Raw genomic sequence first — 16361 nt, forward strand, 5'->3', positions numbered from 1 at the left:
GCAGGCGGTGCGTGTGGAGCAAATAGCCCCTCACGAAGAGCCAATAGATGGATCCCAGGATCCCCGGCCCGGGCAACTCTTCCGGCCGCTTCAGCCGCTCCTCATGCTGGGAGACCGAAGCTGCCTCCGCGGCGCTGGATGCGCTTCTGCAAGCTAGATCGGGGCACGGAGACCCTGGCTGAGACCCCAGGCAGCGCCGCAGCAGCCTCCCGGAGAAGCCTCCCAACTTCGCCATGGCTCCGGCGGACTGAAAGTCAGGCGGGGGAGGAGAGGGAGAGGGAGGGGCCAGCTGGGCGGGACTGACCTAAAGAAGGCGAAGAAGAGGAGGAGGAGGAGCCGGGAGCTGCTTGCGTATTTCAGGAAAAGCGTCTTTTGTCGGAAAGGTAGCTGCATACCCTCTTTTCAAAATTTAAAAGGCAACTAACCTTCGTACCCAACTGAGCCCTTCTGCGCTGCAGACGATAAGCGATTGTGCTTTGCAGCAGATGGTTACGGAACAAAGCAGAAGCGAAGTAACCACTGCACATCGTGAGCGGTGCCCTGGATTTGGTGTCGAGTTGCTTGCTTGGGAGCAGTGCTTATCGCGGGGGGGGGGGGGGGGCGCCGCCGCCTCCAGGCGTCCTTTTTATTGCACGCCGCCCAATGATTTTTTGCTTGCACAAAACTGGAGTGAAGGTTATTATTAAATTTATTTATATCCCGTCTTTTTTCCTGACAGGGACTCAAGGCGGCTTACAGCTAAAAACCTGGGGCGGAGCAATGGTTTAAAAACAAACATAAATAGAATATGCTGTGTTCGGCCTTTATTGAGCGTTTCTGCCAGAAACTTTCTGAATCGTTTGCAGGGAAGAGCATTCATCCTGACTGGTTTGTGCAGTGCTTATATGTCTTCACGTTAATCATGTTTATCCCACACTTTTTAGTGCACTTGCCTGTCACTGCCCTAATTGCAAAAAGTTGTGGTTTTTAAAAGTGGATTTATTGTGCCAGAGCACTTTAGGCACAAGCCTAAAATTTTGGTTAGCAGGCAATGGGTTGGTGGCACTTCCCTGACCTCCTGTCACCAGCATTGCTGCAGCTTATTGGGAGGGAAAGGAATGGAGGGTTTGTGGTGCAAACACACTGGTGGGATTAGCTCTGCTGGTGTGTTTGCACCATGACAACTTCAGCACTGCCTCACCTCTCCCAGTAAGCTGCAGCGATTATAATGGGTAGCAGTGGATAAGCGTCAACTGCTCTGCCTTGCTGATTGACAGTGAATTGAGGGAAATTACAGTACCCAGGATTCTTTTCAGGAAGCCATGTGCTTTGAATGTGTGTTGAATGTGTGGATCTGCTGTATGTTCCAGTAATTAATGAATATTTCTGTGCTTGTTTCAGAAATGATTATTGGCTACGTTCCATTATTTCCAGGATCTCAGTTGCTGTTAAACCAAGGGTAGTATTCTTTCAGAAATTTCTTCCTCGTTTAGAGTTGAGACCCGACAATGAAAGCAGATTTTGTGGGATCCTTGAAGTAGGTACAGCTGCAGATATGTTAGCTCCAGTCCCCCAGAGCCAGCTCCTGCTACTCCCAGCACTCCTGCTACTAAACGCTCTGCCTCATGAGACCAGGGCCCTGCAAGATCTGATTTCTTTCCGCAGGGCCTGTAAGACAGAGTTGTTCCACCTTGCCTTTGGCTTGGAGCCAATTTGATTCCCTCTCGCACTTTCTTTTTTCTTTTCCTTCTCCTCCTGCGATGAGGCTACATTTTAATATTTTAATGTTTCAATATTTTAATGTTGTATTTTAATTTTGTTTTTAAGTTATAATCATTCAACTTGTTTTTATTATTGCTTGTAAGCCGCTCTGAGCCCGGCCTTGGCTGCGGAGGGCGGGGTATAAATAAAAATTATTATTATTATGATTACTCTGCAGACTTAATGATTAGCCACGGGAATTATTAAGTTCCCTTATCAGATATCTTGGCTCAAGGACATCCTTAGACGGCCAACCTTTGTTCTGGGGTGTCCCTTGAACTTGAGCAACTTGCCCAGCCTATAATAATCAAAGTTTCCACCTTTGTTCCAGGAGGGTGCCTGTAATTTAAACATATGCACAACAGGCAGAAATACAACAGGTGGAGTATCTCCATCATCACATCTCTCACTGCAGATTGTCATCCTCCCACCTCGACTCCCAATCATGCGTCTGTTAAATATGTTAACACATGTGACTGTTGGGAACCCTTGTAAGTGAACCTGTTCCCCACAACTCCTAGAGAGGAGGGGAATCTTTTGCTAGAGATGTACCAGGTACTTGCCCAGAAATAATGTGCCTGAATGATGTGTGTATGTAACCCGAGTACATAGATCTAAACCAAACTAAAGCAACACTTTCTTTTATTGCAAGAGAAATAGGTGTGCAAAATTATTGGGGTGCGTGGCAGCATTTGTTGTTAACATTCTTAGCTTAGAGTTATGCTCTAAGCTAAGAAGTAAAAGGTCCCTTCTTCTACGAGAAATAAAAGGTGTCAGAAATCACCTCTTCAAGGAGTGGAATATGGTGGTATTTGGGAAGGAGCTCTGCCTCAAGGTTTGCACCCAGGCAACCAAAATTCCTTTCACAACTGCAGTCCAAATCCAAAGATGAGTTCCTGACAGTGCAATTACCTAGTATGAACTCAGATCGCCATCTTTTCTATCTAAACTTATATCTTAAGTACACTTTGTTTTCAAGCAAATTTGTGTGAGAGGAGGGTTATTTGGATGATTTTGGGCTAGGAGAACACATTCGCTTTGAGAAAATGACTTGCTCTGCTATCTCAAACAATAAGGTTTTCTGCCAAGCATAAGGGGAATTTGCCAAGGAGGTAAAATCACACTTCTGACAGGTATGTAACACACCTTGCGGAGCTGCCAAATTTGTGAATTTCAGAGTTTCTGCAAGAGAAGCCTATGTCCATGTCATACTGACTGAAAGACACACACTGATTTGGAAAGGAGAGAGGATGAAGTTCAGGCTGCCTTTTTTTGGTTGACAAATCCCAGTTCCAAGGGCTTGTCACTCCTTAGAAAAAGCATAGTGGCTCTGTCAAGACAAAGACTAGGATAACTCTAATTACTGAAGGCACAGCAGCCTTCTCAGAAAAAGGTGAACCCAGTGGCGTAGCGTGGGGGGTGCAGGGGGGGCCGGCCGCACCGGGCGCAACATCTGGGGGGGGCACTCGCACTCGCAGCTCTCTGCCCCCTGCTAAAATCCACGGGTTAGGGGGCGCAAATTACTTGCCTTGCCCCGGGTGCTGACAACCCACGCTACGCCACTGGGTGAACCCCCTAATGTAACCCTTAACCTAGGGAGATGAATGCCTCTAATGAGGAATTAGAGGGACTGTATGTAAAAGGAGATAGGGCCCCTGCATCTTTAATAAACACGGGACAGAAATGGTAATTTCAGGAGGTGGAGAAGGGGGCTTGACAAGTTGCAGGTGCAACTATAATTAAAGGTGCAGAAGTTCTCCCCCCTTCTGCATCTGCTCACTTCATAAGGCAGGGGCAGCTACAGTAGGACTGAACCCAGAGAGTCCAGCAGTAGGTGGAGTCAGAGCCAGTAACAGGCAGAGCCAATTAATGTTAGCTTTGTCCCCAACTTCCTCTCTGCTTAATTCTGCAAGAGCAACACCAAGGCTAAGGAGGTGGAAGTTGATAGTCCATGCTACTCCTTGACCCATTTGTAAGAATGTAGGTGGGTGGGGGCTGGCAAAGGGCAGGCTGAGGTTGGTAAGACAGTGCTCTGTTCAGCTTAATGGAGCAGCCTGTACTGGGTACCTAGACCTGTGGCCCTCCAGCTGTTGCTGGGCTGTAGCTATATCATCATCCCTGACCACTGGCCATACTGGGAGTCCAAAAATATCTGGTGAGCTGCAGGTTAGCTACCCTTGCCAAAAAGGACTCTAAACACGCTCATCCCACTTCTCCAAGTAGCTGCAGGGGTGCAGCCAGGATAGTTTTGCGTTCTCTTTGGAAGGAGGCCTATTGTAAGACTTGCTTTTATTTGCAAACATGCAGGCTGAGCATAGAATCAAGGAGTTGGGGTGTATGTGCAGTTTCTTCCTTCTTCTGATTTCATCATAGCTTATTTGTATACCATTTCCCCATGGAAAGCAGCATTCTGCTCACATGATCAGAAAAGTTTACGAAATAAAACATATTATTTCATGGCAGTTCACTACAAGTTACACGTTGTAAGAAGACTGATGTACAAATAACAGACTGATCAACATAGCTCATATGCATATACACTAAGATTAAACCATCTCCTAATAATCCATAATAGGACACAACAAAAGAAGCAGAAGAACATCATTCAAGCAGCAGTACAAAAAACATACCTCGAGTCCAGCAACCACCTCTGAACAAGGCCCCACCCTGATGATCTCTAGCAGAAACAACCTTTGTAGCTGGTTAGCTGGTGTTCCCCTAGGCTTGATGTAAATGAGCCAAGCAGAGAAGCAGGGACCACACCTTGCATTACTCTAAGTTTATTTCATGTTTGTTTGTTTGTTTGTTTGTTTCACTTTACTGAATTTACTGATGAAGTTGAGCCTGAAACAAGTCCAGGCACTGCAGACCTCTCTATGTGTGGGAGACAGTTAATAAAGGTTGCTAAAGATGTGCAAGTCTGTCAATCAGTGGGAAAGTCTGCCAAGTTTCTTTCTTTCATTCAAAGGTGCTACACCTCCAACAACTGCACAACAGGCAAAGCACAGTATTGCCTGTTTGTACATCTCCATGCTGAGGTCAGCCATACCTACTATTTTGTGCTTTTGTCTTTTATGCTGGTCCTCCATATAACATTCCATGTACAGTATTTTATGCATCACAGCCCTTTGCTTAGCGATTGGCTGGTGCCCCTTGTTGTCAAACATGGTGATGGCTCTGTTGGCAGGAGTGGCATCATCACAGCAGATTAATTGCTATAGATACATGCCTGTCTTCAAACTTGGCATGGCAGTTGAATCAATTCCTTTAGTTCTTTATCCAGAAAGGTCTCATTTTCTAAATTACAATGTTCATGTCACTTGCACAGAGAGAAAGCAACACATTCAACTGCCAGTTCAGAGTCAACCACTTTTAAGCATGCACCTTTAGGGTAAATGCCTTTGAAGGACTATTCTGTGAATGCAGATTATGCAGGTACCGAGATCTCATTTTTCCATTTTGAGCTGGGGAGGAATTTCCATGGGAGAGGCAGCTCACTTCATATTGTATTTCAGTTTTAGGGCAGAAAGCCTAATGTTTCAACTGAAGTGGTGCATCCACAAGAGGGCAGCAACAATGCACCATTCATACAAAAATTGTGATGTTAGCACTCCTGCTATCTAGTTTAAAAACTAAATGGAGGCTGGAGGCAGGAAAACGAATCTGTCACCTGGGAAAACCTGCTTAATATTGCTTGCTTTGTGGTAGACCTGTCCTTGCAACCTATATTTCTAGGGCTTTGATGGGAAAGTGTTTGTGTTTATTCTTCTACTATTCTTCTCTTTTTGTTTATTTTTACCTGACTTAGCTTTCAAAGCCAATTATAGCCACTAACATAAAATAGACTCTGATAATTGAAAACAAGACCAAACACTATATAGTGCCTCAATGTTCCAAATGTTATTGGTATGAGCTTTCGTGTGCATGCAGACTTCTTCAGATACACTGCTTTTTTTTCTTGGTGAGGTTGATGGACTTCCATTGCATGCGGCTCAATGTGGTGCCTTCCATAGTTCTAGTTACAGGTAGGTAGTCACGTTGGTCTGCCGTAGTCAAAACAAAATAAAAAAAATCCTTCCAGTAGCACCTTAGAGACTAGCTAAGTTTGTTATTGGTATGAGCTTTCGTGTGCATGCACACTTCTTCAGATACAATTTTTTTATTTTGTTTCGACTACAGCAGACCAACACGGCTACCTACCTGTTCAAAATGTGTTATTCTCTGTATCCCTCTAGTGGTTGCTGCTGGGAGAAACAGAAGGTACAGTTTGCTTGCCATGCTCTCAGTCAATGCCACTCAAGTTGAGAAGGAAGGAAGGAAGGAAGGAAGGAAGGAAGGAAGGAAGGAGGCAGGCAGGCAGAATGGAAAGCGGTGAGTGGAGGCAGGCAGGCAGATGGATGGACTGATAGAGGAGAAGGTGAGGCAGAACAGACCCAACCCCAATGGCCACAGAGGAAGTCATGGACAGAGTACAAAAGGCAACAAAAAGCAAGCTTTTTGAATTTCTGGTCTATGGTCTCTCCTGCTTCAGAGGCAACAATACAGCTCCTTGCCAAAGGCAAAGGTGCAAGGGAGCCGAGGTATGCCTCTGTATAGTGATATATAAATATTTTTTATAAATAAATAAATAAGAGAACCCTGGTTTCCAGAGACCCACCTTCATCCCAAACGTGCATTTCAGAATCCACTTTTCCTTTTTTAATTTTACCTATATGTGGGGTGGCAGTGCTGCTGCATTCAAGAAGCTGTCCAGCGGTGGACCCTAATCCACCAGCTGAAGGGCCCCAGAGTAGGGCTAGCAACAACTTCTCTTTCTCTTTCTTAAGTATCAGGCCAGCATCTGTAGTAGTGGAAGCAGTATGCCTCTGAATACCAGCTGCCTCTGAGAACCACAAGTGGGAAGTGATCCAGCAGGGTTCTTATGTTATGAATAGCCACCAGAGGGAGGTAGAGAACCACACATTTTATACTGTTGCACACAACACACACACACCTCTCACTGCTTAATTGTCAACTCCTGGTTTCCTTTCAGGTTCTCTTTGTGAAACAGAGTGCTGCCTTTCAGAGAGAGAGAGAGAGCAAATGAACTAACACCCCAGGACTATGGGAGCCTGCAGCTGCTATTCATTGCACTTGTGGCTGTTCAGCAGCAGCACATACTGGTGATTTCCTGCCATAAATATCTCAGATGACTGTCTTCAAGCTTCCCGCTATCTCCATGTTGTTTGGGTGGGCATGATGACAAACCGGCGCTTTGAATTCCATCAGCAGCTATGGTTCGGTGATTGCTGCTGTGTGGGTTGCTGCTGCTTGTTTTTGTCTCATTCCTCGTTGATGCTGAGGTTCAAAAGAAGGAAAGGGTTAAAACCTTGCAGAGCACATCCCCAGTTTGCAAAACATACAGGTCGAGGTCAATATCAGTGAGAGTGCAGCCCAGTCCTTCTCATCAGGAAGATCCTGGCAGTGACAAGGCCCAGTCCCCAAAGAGTTGCGTGTCTCCCTTTCAAGTGGGCTGGGCTGATTAGGGCTTGAAGTGCCTACAAGACAGTATCAAAGAGAAGCGTTTTCCAAGAAGCCTCGGGACAGTGCGCCTAATAATCACAGACCAAGTGGGCCTGGCCCTTGACCCCGTGCTCTGCAGCCACATCCCAGTCGAGATCTGTCCTGTCCGGTGGAGAGTTGCAAAGGGGGGCCTCCCCAGCTGTAAGAAAGCACACACACCATGCATCCTACAGACTTTCTAGCTCATTCTTTTAAAAACCCTCTTGGGTGGGGGTGGGGAGTGAATTTGCAAAGCCAAGGAGGCAGCAGAGTCCCTGCCCCTGTTGCATATGGCTGCTTGCCTTCAGCCCTAAGCAAACCTGATTTTTATCTCCGTCTCCAGTCGGAGTTGGCCGCCTTCCCTTGCTAGATGCCTCCTACGCAGGCGAGGCTCATAACTGTAAAACACAATCAGGGACAAGGAAGCTGGGGCGTTTGGTTTGCAAAGCCTTGCTGATGCCTGAAGGAATTGCAGGGCTCCCACAAAGCATCCCATTGAGGCTGAGGGAGAAGGTGGCTGGGGCTACCCTCTGTCGACCTGAAGGGTGGAGAGAGAGAGAGAGAGCAACAGGGACTCAGCTGCATCTCCTGACCTGTTGCTGTGCTCTGCCCATTGGACCACACTGCTGCCACTTGACTCTGTAGGCTTTGCCAACGCTTCAAGTTGTTTGAGGAAGGAAGACCGTAGGAGAAGACCTGGAGATCCTCAGAACCTCAAAACATTCCTGTGTGAAATGCAGAAATGTATTCTCATGAGCCTAACCTATGTCTGGAAATGTATGCAAGCAAAACTTGGGGAAAACATGTCCAGCTCAAAGACTGGTGCGATTTGTGTGTAGTTTTGTGAGACTATTCCCCAAGCCTGTTGTGCACACCATCATTTTCATGATATGCCTACAGAAATGCTCATCCACGGTTAATCTAGCAGTGTGGGCCTTTCTGATTATTTAAGAAATTAACCCTTTTATCTGAGTAATGCACTCCTCAGCTATAGATCTTCCCTATGCCAGAGTTTTCTCAAACATTGTGAGATCATGCTTCCTTTGGAACTTATTAGATTTTCTGTAACCACCACCACTGGTGCCCTGCTTTCATTGAGTATACTTGGTTGCTTCCTCTATTGCTTTAACTTATATTTTTTCCCATCTCTGCTGGTTCCTACACTCTGCCTCTCTTTTCCTGCTTCATTCACTTAATCAACTCCTGCACACACACAACAGTTGCCACATTCCATCTTGCCCGAGGCTGGCAAGTAGGCTGCCCAGATTTAATGACTCAGAAACCTCATGCCACCCTTTCAATAATCCTAGTTGGGTCTGTGCCCTATGCTTTGGTAGGACCTAAGCTGTGATTGGTTTCTCTCTCCTTACTGTAAGGATAGGTAACCTTTTCTGCCCCCCCCCTCTACCATCTCCTTTTCTCTGGCTGCATGCACACTATACATTGAAAACACATTAGTCTTCCCAAAGTATCCTGAGAACTGTAGTCTCTGAAAGGTGGTGGGAAGTATAGCTCTGTGAGGGGTAAGCAACAGCTCCCAGAATTCTTGGGGGGAGGCCATGTGCTTTAAATGTCTGGTGTGTACACAGCCTCTCCTTCGCTCTCTGTCTGCCACTTTATTTCCTTCACTTTGGCACCTCTTTTTTCTCCCCCCCCCCCCACCATTTGGGTTGCTGGAGAAGGAAAAGATCACTTTTGCCAGGTCTGACTTGATCCATGCAGGCAGCTTTTGAGATTCAGCTGAGGGGCAGATGAAGCCCCTGAGCACATCTGTGGTTCCCAGCACCTGGCAATTCAGAGGCATACTGCCTCCAACAGTGGGTAGTAACCATTTTGTAATCCATAAAAGAATTTAAACCCTATCAGTGAACTGGTTAGAACCCAGATTAAGCATGTAAGTTTTCAGTTGGTTGAGAGCCCTATGCAAGATTCCTCTAACCCACAAGCCCCCCATCAAGCACGAGGAGCTGGGGTTGCTGAAAGGAAGGTGTGTATGCTAGGGTTGCCATACGTCTGCCACTCTGTCCTGGATCTTAGACAAGTCAATAAAAAATCAGGTAAGAAAGGAGCTCTAAGAAAAGCTCAACAACTTTCGGAATGCCTTGGCTTTTCCTTTTTGAAATGTGGCAACCCTAGCCTATGCTACAGGCCTCTTGTCTGATGCAAGAGCCCCTCAAGTACACACAGCCAGGAGCCTACAGTCATCTGTGGACAGGCTTTGGCTCAGCAGCCAGCCAGCCAGCCCCCCTCCCCTGCTGGCAGCTCATCTGCCTGTCTGGGCCGGCAGGACATGAAAGGGCCTCCTGCTTCGATAAGCTCCCAGCTGCAGAGGCCCGGAGGTGGCTGCGTCCAGAGACTGCACAGCCCACAGCGCTGCAGTCAGCACACCAGCAACCCCTGAAAAGGGAGATTGTGGGGAGCCTGACAGTCCTGAAAGGTTGCGCCATATCACCCTGGGCTTGAGAACTGTGCCTCCGCCTGAGTCTGGGTCAGAGCAGGGATGGTTTGAATGGATGCCTCCAGTGTGGAAATGCTATGGACCCGCAGGACAGGTGGCTATTTTAAGCAGGTTCAGAGCGGCCCATCGATGCCCAATGACCCTGCCCTTTAAAACAGGTTAGGAATTGAGACCAAGGGGAACAACTCCTTCCCCCATGCCAGTTTCGGCTTAGTTTCTCTGTAATCTTGCAAAAAGGGACCTTCTCTCAGCCCAAGGGCCACATACCCTTCTGGGTGGTCTTCCAGGAGCCACATGTTAGTGGACAGAGCACTAGTACTAGAGTACTAGTTTCTATGCACACTCACACCCCCTCCCTCCCCCCATCTAGACAAGCCAGATACATCATGAGAGTTCAAGGCCACATTCCAGCCAGGTAACAACACTCAAGAAGGGTGCAAAGCAGTGCTGGTAATGGGTGGGGCTTGGAGAAAGGGGTGTGGCCTGGGGGGGTCCCAAGGGCCAGACATGGATGCCTGGGGGAGGCACATTTAGCCCCTGTTACTAAGATTCCCCTTCCTTGCAGTAATCAAGTAACATCTGATAACTGTTTTTGACAGTTTTTAATGAATAGCAGTATATAAGTATTTTTTTAAAAAAAAATAACAATAATCATAGGAAAATAATATATGCTGAACTCCAGAATCTCAGCAGTGACAGATCTATACAGGGCAATGTGAATGATGATCAAGCAGGATATACCGTATTTACTCAAATCTAATGCGCACCTCACATTTTCAGAACCTTGAAACCAAAGAAAGTATTTCTTGGCGAATGTAAATGTGCCATCGAATCTAATGTGTACCTTAATTTTCGTAATTTGGCCAAAAAAGCTGAGCATTAGATTTGAGAAAATATGGTATTATCTTGCCTTGCAGTGCAAATATTCCACCATCACAAATATTCCACCATCACAGAAATGCCCCATTTTACTCATCTAGATATTACGCGACAGCCCTTTACAACATGTCACAGTATCTGTGTGTCATTCAGCTTTTCCCAGCTGCTAAAACTGTGACACTATCATAATGGCTAAGAGTCATGAATCAGGAGGCCCCTTGCATAAAATCTTGTCTCTGCCGGGAACTCATTTAGTAGCCACAGGCAAACGGCTCTCTCTTAAGCCTCAGCCTTGCTTAATCTGCAAAATGGGGATAATAATGCTGCCCAATTTTACAGGTTTCCTTTAAGGATTATAATAAGATTATGTACGTGGAGTGCTTTGAACACTCCAAAATGCACTGTACTCTTAGTATTATTGGTATTATTAATGCCTGCTGGCTCATTCTGATCTTAGTCCCATGGGGCACAAAGACGCAAGAAGAAATTGCTCCTTCGCCACAGGAATGGTGCTTTAAGTAACGATGAGAGTACAAGTCCATTATTAGGGAGAAAAAGATAAATGGAGGAATTTGTGCCAGTTATAACACTGTGTAGGCTACACTTCATTCATGCTAAGACTTGAGCGTGAATCTATTCTGAGCATCAGGGCCAACCCAATATCTTTTGATGCACAAGGGGGGGGGGGATGCAAACGGTGCTCCCAGTTGTAATTAAGAAACAAAGTAAGTGAATTGGTTATTTGTTGCCCTTTTATGATGGCAAAATTCTGCTATCTGAAGCAGTTATTTTGCCCTCCTTTCATGAGATCAGTTGACAGCTTGCAGTGACTTGCTAGCTCCTGTCACTCAAGGTAGGTGGCAATTCGGTATGGAATGGAAGTGTAATTGCTCCTTCAACATCAATGCTGTAGTTAGGAACATACAACTAGAACATATGCAGTACTAAGTCTGACCATTGTCCCATCTAGTGCAGTATAGCTTACGCCAGCCTTCTTCAGCCTTGGGTCTCCATCTGATCATCTCCAGATCCCTGATCACTGACTAAGCTGGCTGGGGATGATGGGAGCTGCATCTCCAACAACATCTGCAACAACATCTGGAGATCCAAAGGTTGAATAACCCTGTCCTTCATTCCATCTTATCTTCCAAGCAGAGTGCAAAGATGTTGGTCGTCTTGTGCCTTTCAAAATCAAGGCAGAGAATTATGGTTGTGACCATACTCAGCACATATACAAGGCTTCTCACCTTTCTTGATGTCTTCTGAATTGGTGATGGGGAATCTGTGCTGAGCTACAGCTCCCATCATCTCTGCTCGCTGGAGCCAATGGAACTTTGAGCCCAGCAACATCTGGAAGTTCCCTATATAAAATAGGCCTACAGCAGCAGAGGATCTGTGCAAAAAATTGCCTCACCTGAAAACCTTCCAGGGCTCTACTGGCATCACCCTGCAGAAGGGCTTTGTGTGCTACTGTTTTGCGACCTTGCTTTCCCAGCAAACCCATGGCTCTGTAGATGTTCCTGAACTCCGGTTCCCATCAGCCCAAGCTAGCATGACCAATGTTTATATATGATAGGATTTCTAATCCAACAACAACTGGAGGGTCAAAAAGTTACCCAGACCTCTTGGAAGAGGAAAAACTGAAGGAATTCTCATACAGCAGGGACAAGGAACCTGTGGGTTCACAGATGGTGCTGGACTAGAACTCCCTGCATTCCTGCCCGCTGAAAACGCTGGTTGGGACTGATGGGAGCTGCAGTCCTACAACATTTGGAGGGCCACAGACTCCTCGTTGTTTGTCTTACTGCCTTTCCCCATCCAATAACATTCAGCCAACGCTGGCCATTGTGGACAGGGTGCAAATAGGAATTACAACACTTGAGGGATTCACCGATTCTGCCAATATGGCGAGTCTAGTATTGATGGAGTTAAAAAAGAGACCTGGGCTGAAGTGTGAACACAGCCTCTTACTGCCAATTGACTTTTAATTAATCCCTAGCTATTCGGTTGCAGGGAAAAGGCAGAATGGCGAGCCAGCGCTGCACACACATGCCCTAAAAACTCGGGAGTTAGGCAGGGCGATGGGAGTCCAGGCCTCGAACCAGCCAATCCCTCGCCCTGCTGGACGTGTGCGGCTGGAGTGGGCAACTCCTGGCAAACCCCGCCGACCCCGGCGGGCCCACCAGCGGCCTCCGCGCGGAGCTTCCTCCCCGCGCCGCCACCTTCTCTGCCGGGCCTTTTGTTATTCCAATCAGATCATCCCCTCCGCCCGCCGCGAGGTCGCGACCCCGTGCTGATGACATCACAGCGTGCTGCTATGGAGACGGCCGGGGATGTCACAAACATGCCTCGATGACCTCACGGCGGGACGCCGGGCCCACCGGCCTTCCATCAGCGCCGGCCTGGGCGATGGGAAAGTATGCGGCCGCGGAGCGGGCGGCTGTTTGACTTGGAGACAGGCGAGCGTTCCCCGCAGCGGGGCCGGCCCTTCCCGCCCCTCCCTGGGTCGGCGGAGCGGCCGGGGAGGAGGGCGGTCCTCTGTCAACAGCGGAGCCTCGGCGAAGAAGCCAAGAGCTTCTCGGCCTCCAGGCGGGGGCCGAGGCGCAGCCGCGAAGACCGGCGCCTCGCGGGGAGAGAGGCGGCGCTGCAACGAGGGAGCGCGCCGGAGGGGCGGCAGGTGGCACAGCCCTCCGGACTACGCCGCCACCGCCGCCCCTCAGGCTGCTCTTGCAAGCTGGCAGGCTGGCTGCTAGGGGTCGCTGTGCTCCAGCAAGCGGAGCCAGGCGAAGGTTCCAGGCAGGGAGGCCTTCCCCGGCTGTCTATTATTTAAGAAAGAAATTGGGGCGAGGGGTTATCCCCAGTCTAGGCATGAGGAACAACGGGATCGACTTTTTTTAAAAAAGTTGCCCACGTTGATCCGGTGGATTGCACTGAAAAGCAACCGGGATTAGGCAGCTCAAATTGACAGAATAGGCGCAGCTTGCAAACTTAACATATAGAATAAGAGAACATACATTTAGAGAAGATTGGAAAACGTTTATTGAATATATGGGAAATAACTGTACAGCTGAAAACGCTGGCAGCATTAAGATAGATTCAACAGTGTAAATTAAGTTTTGATGGATGTAATAATGGACTACTGAATGGTATAGTTTTTGTAAAATATGCAGGGATTTATGATATGCAAAATGAACCATGGAAAGAGAAGAAGGGAGTCGTTATCTCAAGGATGCAACAATGAGTACTTTAAATTGTAAAACAGAAAATTTAATAAAAATTATATATATATAAAAAAAGCAACCGGGATTCAAATGACTCATCAGGGGTTGTAATCGGATGTGAAACATGGGAGTAGAGTACAGTCCTTGTTGTTGCTCATCATCCCTGCTTAATTTCTAAAAGAAGTTGTCAGAGGTCAAGGTTGTCTGGAAACAGCAACTGGAGAGCAGTCTAAAGGGTTAAAATTGTAATAAGCTATACTGGAGGGAGTGGATATGCTCAGTTCATAAAAGTGTGAGAGAGGAGACGTGTAAATATTTCAAAGTTGCTTTGGTCAGGACAAGGGAGAGTTCGCTTCTCTCAAAAAGGAATTGTCTACATATTATGAGCACCTCTTAGCAAAGATGGATTTAGAAGGCCTCTTCTTTAGATACTCTTAACACTTTTAGTAAATGCACATATGTGAGGGATCATGTAGAATCAAAACAATGCTTGATACCTAACTTTAGGGAGAAAGGACAGGAGAAAGAAAGGTGATTGAACTTTAGTGCAGCTTTAATCCTATGTTGTGACCTAGGCAAGCACGTGCACCAAAAACACTTCACATACTGGAACATTTGTCTCTGATGTTGTAATGCCATCTCCATCACAAAGAAGGGAGAGTGGACAGGTACAGAAGGTTCTATGGCAGCAGGGAGGGATATGTTTGATTGGCATCTGATGTAGAGCATTGGAGGGGGGGGAGTTAAAGTTGGAGTACATCACCATAATTACACCATCACATGAATGCCTGGATCGCCATTGTAGTGATAACTCAGCTGCTTTTCTGATGGGCACAGTATTGGAGAAAAATTATGTCCCACTTCAAGAAATAAATAGAGTCAAAGACCCTGGAACAGATTTCTTTTCATCATATTTGAGCTTGCAGTTACACAATTAAATTGACTGGCAGCAGAGATTCATCCAGGGGTCAGCAAACTTTCAGCAGGGGGCTGGTCCACTGTCCCTCAGATCTTGTGGGGAGCTGGACTATACTTTTTTGGGGGGGAATGAATGAATTCCTATGCCCCACAAATAACCCAGAGATGCATTTTAAATAAAAGCACACATTCTGCTCATGTAAAAACATGCTGATTCCCGGACCGTCTGTGGGCCGGATTTAGAAGGCGATTGGGCCGCATCCGACCCCCAGGCCCCGGGCCACATGGTAGACCAAAAAACCCATACAGAATTTGCCCCCATAAAAGATGATGGCTTTGAGCTTAAAGGTAAAGGTAAAGGGACCCCTGACCATTAGGTCCAGTCACGGACGACTCTGGGGTTGCGGCGCTCATCTCGTTTTATTGGCCGAGGGAGCCAGCATACAGCTTCTGGGTCATGTGGCCAGCATGACTAAGCCGCTTCTGGCGAACCAGAGCAGCGCACGGAAACGCCGTTTACCTTCCCGCCGGAGCGGTACCTATTTATCTTCTTGCACTTCGATGTGCTTTTGAACTGCTAGGTTGGCAGGAGCAGGGACCAAGCAACTGGAGCTCATCCGGGGATTCAAACCGCCGACCTTCTGATCGGCAAGCCCTAGGCTCTGTGGTTTAACCCACAGCTTTAAAAACGGATTAGATAAATCCATGGAGAATCCCTCTATCAGTGGCCATTACTCGTGATAACTTAATAGAAACTCCACATTCAGAGACAGTATATCATTGAATACCAGTTGTGAGGAACAAGCAATGGGGAATGTGCTGCCTTCCCTGAAATGCCATTGTGGGAAAGAGGATGCTGGACTTGATGGACACAATGTGCTGCAGTGAGCCTCCTTTTTTTGTCCCTTTAAAGCAGAGATGGGGAACTTGTGGCTCTCCAGTCCAGATGTTGGATTCAATCTCCTATCAGCCCCAGCTAGCATTGCCAGTGGTCAAAGATGATGGAAGTAGCAGTTCAATAAAATCAGGATGACCAAAGATTATTCATAGCTTCTTTACAGGCAACCATTCCTGATTCCCACCAATATCAAGGGGATTTTGCTGCCATCCATTTCCTTCACTGAGTAAGCCAGGATTCCCCCCCCCCCCCAAGGCTGTTTCAGAAATAATAATAAAAAAAACTTTATTCTGATGGCAGAGTTGAAATACCTGCAGGGCAGTGGTTTGTTTCTAGCAAGAAGTGCTGTGCTGAACCTGCCTGGAACCCCTGCTTCCTAATCTCAGGAGTGTGTGTCTTTGTAGAGAGAATGATATTCTGCCGATATTCTGTTGATACTCATGAATTAATTGTGACTTATTATGTTACAAACAATCGGGTTGAGAAACCCAGGTTTCTGTATCAAATTAAGTCTGGCTTGTACTGTTTTTGGATTCAGCTTCCATCACCCTCAGACCAATGGTTGGGGATGATGGGAATGAAGTACCTGGATCATCACAGGTTCCTCATGCTAGCACATGCAGAAGAAAATGTATTTTGGGAGGCAGTCTACCTTTTTGCACTTTTGTGTCGGCCTTTTTTCTTGGTGTCCGAAACAAGGACAACC

The 16361-nt window shown here is 47.0% G+C and overlaps 1 protein-coding gene and 2 long non-coding RNA genes across 4 annotated transcripts in view; 1 reads left to right on the forward strand and 2 right to left on the reverse strand.

The window, feature by feature from the left end:
* The window catches only part of CYP27A1 (cytochrome P450 family 27 subfamily A member 1), a 15238-nt gene extending 14983 nt beyond the window's left edge, over window positions 1-255 (reverse strand). Inside the window, exon 1 of the mRNA XM_081014769.1 lies at window positions 1-255. Within this exon, the coding sequence (XP_080870895.1) occupies window positions 1-235 (235 nt within the window). The 5' untranslated portion in view covers window positions 236-255.
* A 68-nt stretch (window positions 256-323) lies between these two features.
* On the forward strand, window positions 324-1904 carry LOC308481938. The gene is made up of 3 exons (XR_013988917.1): window positions 324-383; window positions 719-867; window positions 1381-1904. It is a non-coding gene; the product is annotated as an uncharacterized lncRNA (long non-coding RNA).
* Window positions 1905-6780: 4876 nt separating this feature from the next.
* On the reverse strand, window positions 6781-15024 carry LOC308481942. Of its 2 annotated transcripts, XR_013988919.1 has the most exons (5): window positions 12033-15024; window positions 11604-11800; window positions 7875-8006; window positions 7602-7679; window positions 6781-7077 (listed from the first exon to the last, which is right to left on the reverse strand). It is a non-coding gene; the product is annotated as an uncharacterized lncRNA (long non-coding RNA). The 2 variants fall into 2 exon arrangements; XR_013988918.1 differs by lacking the exon at window positions 7602-7679.
* Window positions 15025-16361: the final 1337 nt, after the last annotated feature.

Source organism: Podarcis pityusensis (genome assembly GCF_964106645.2).
Source record: "Podarcis pityusensis genome assembly, chromosome: 1".
NCBI classification, from domain to species: domain Eukaryota; kingdom Metazoa; phylum Chordata; class Lepidosauria; order Squamata; family Lacertidae; genus Podarcis; species Podarcis pityusensis.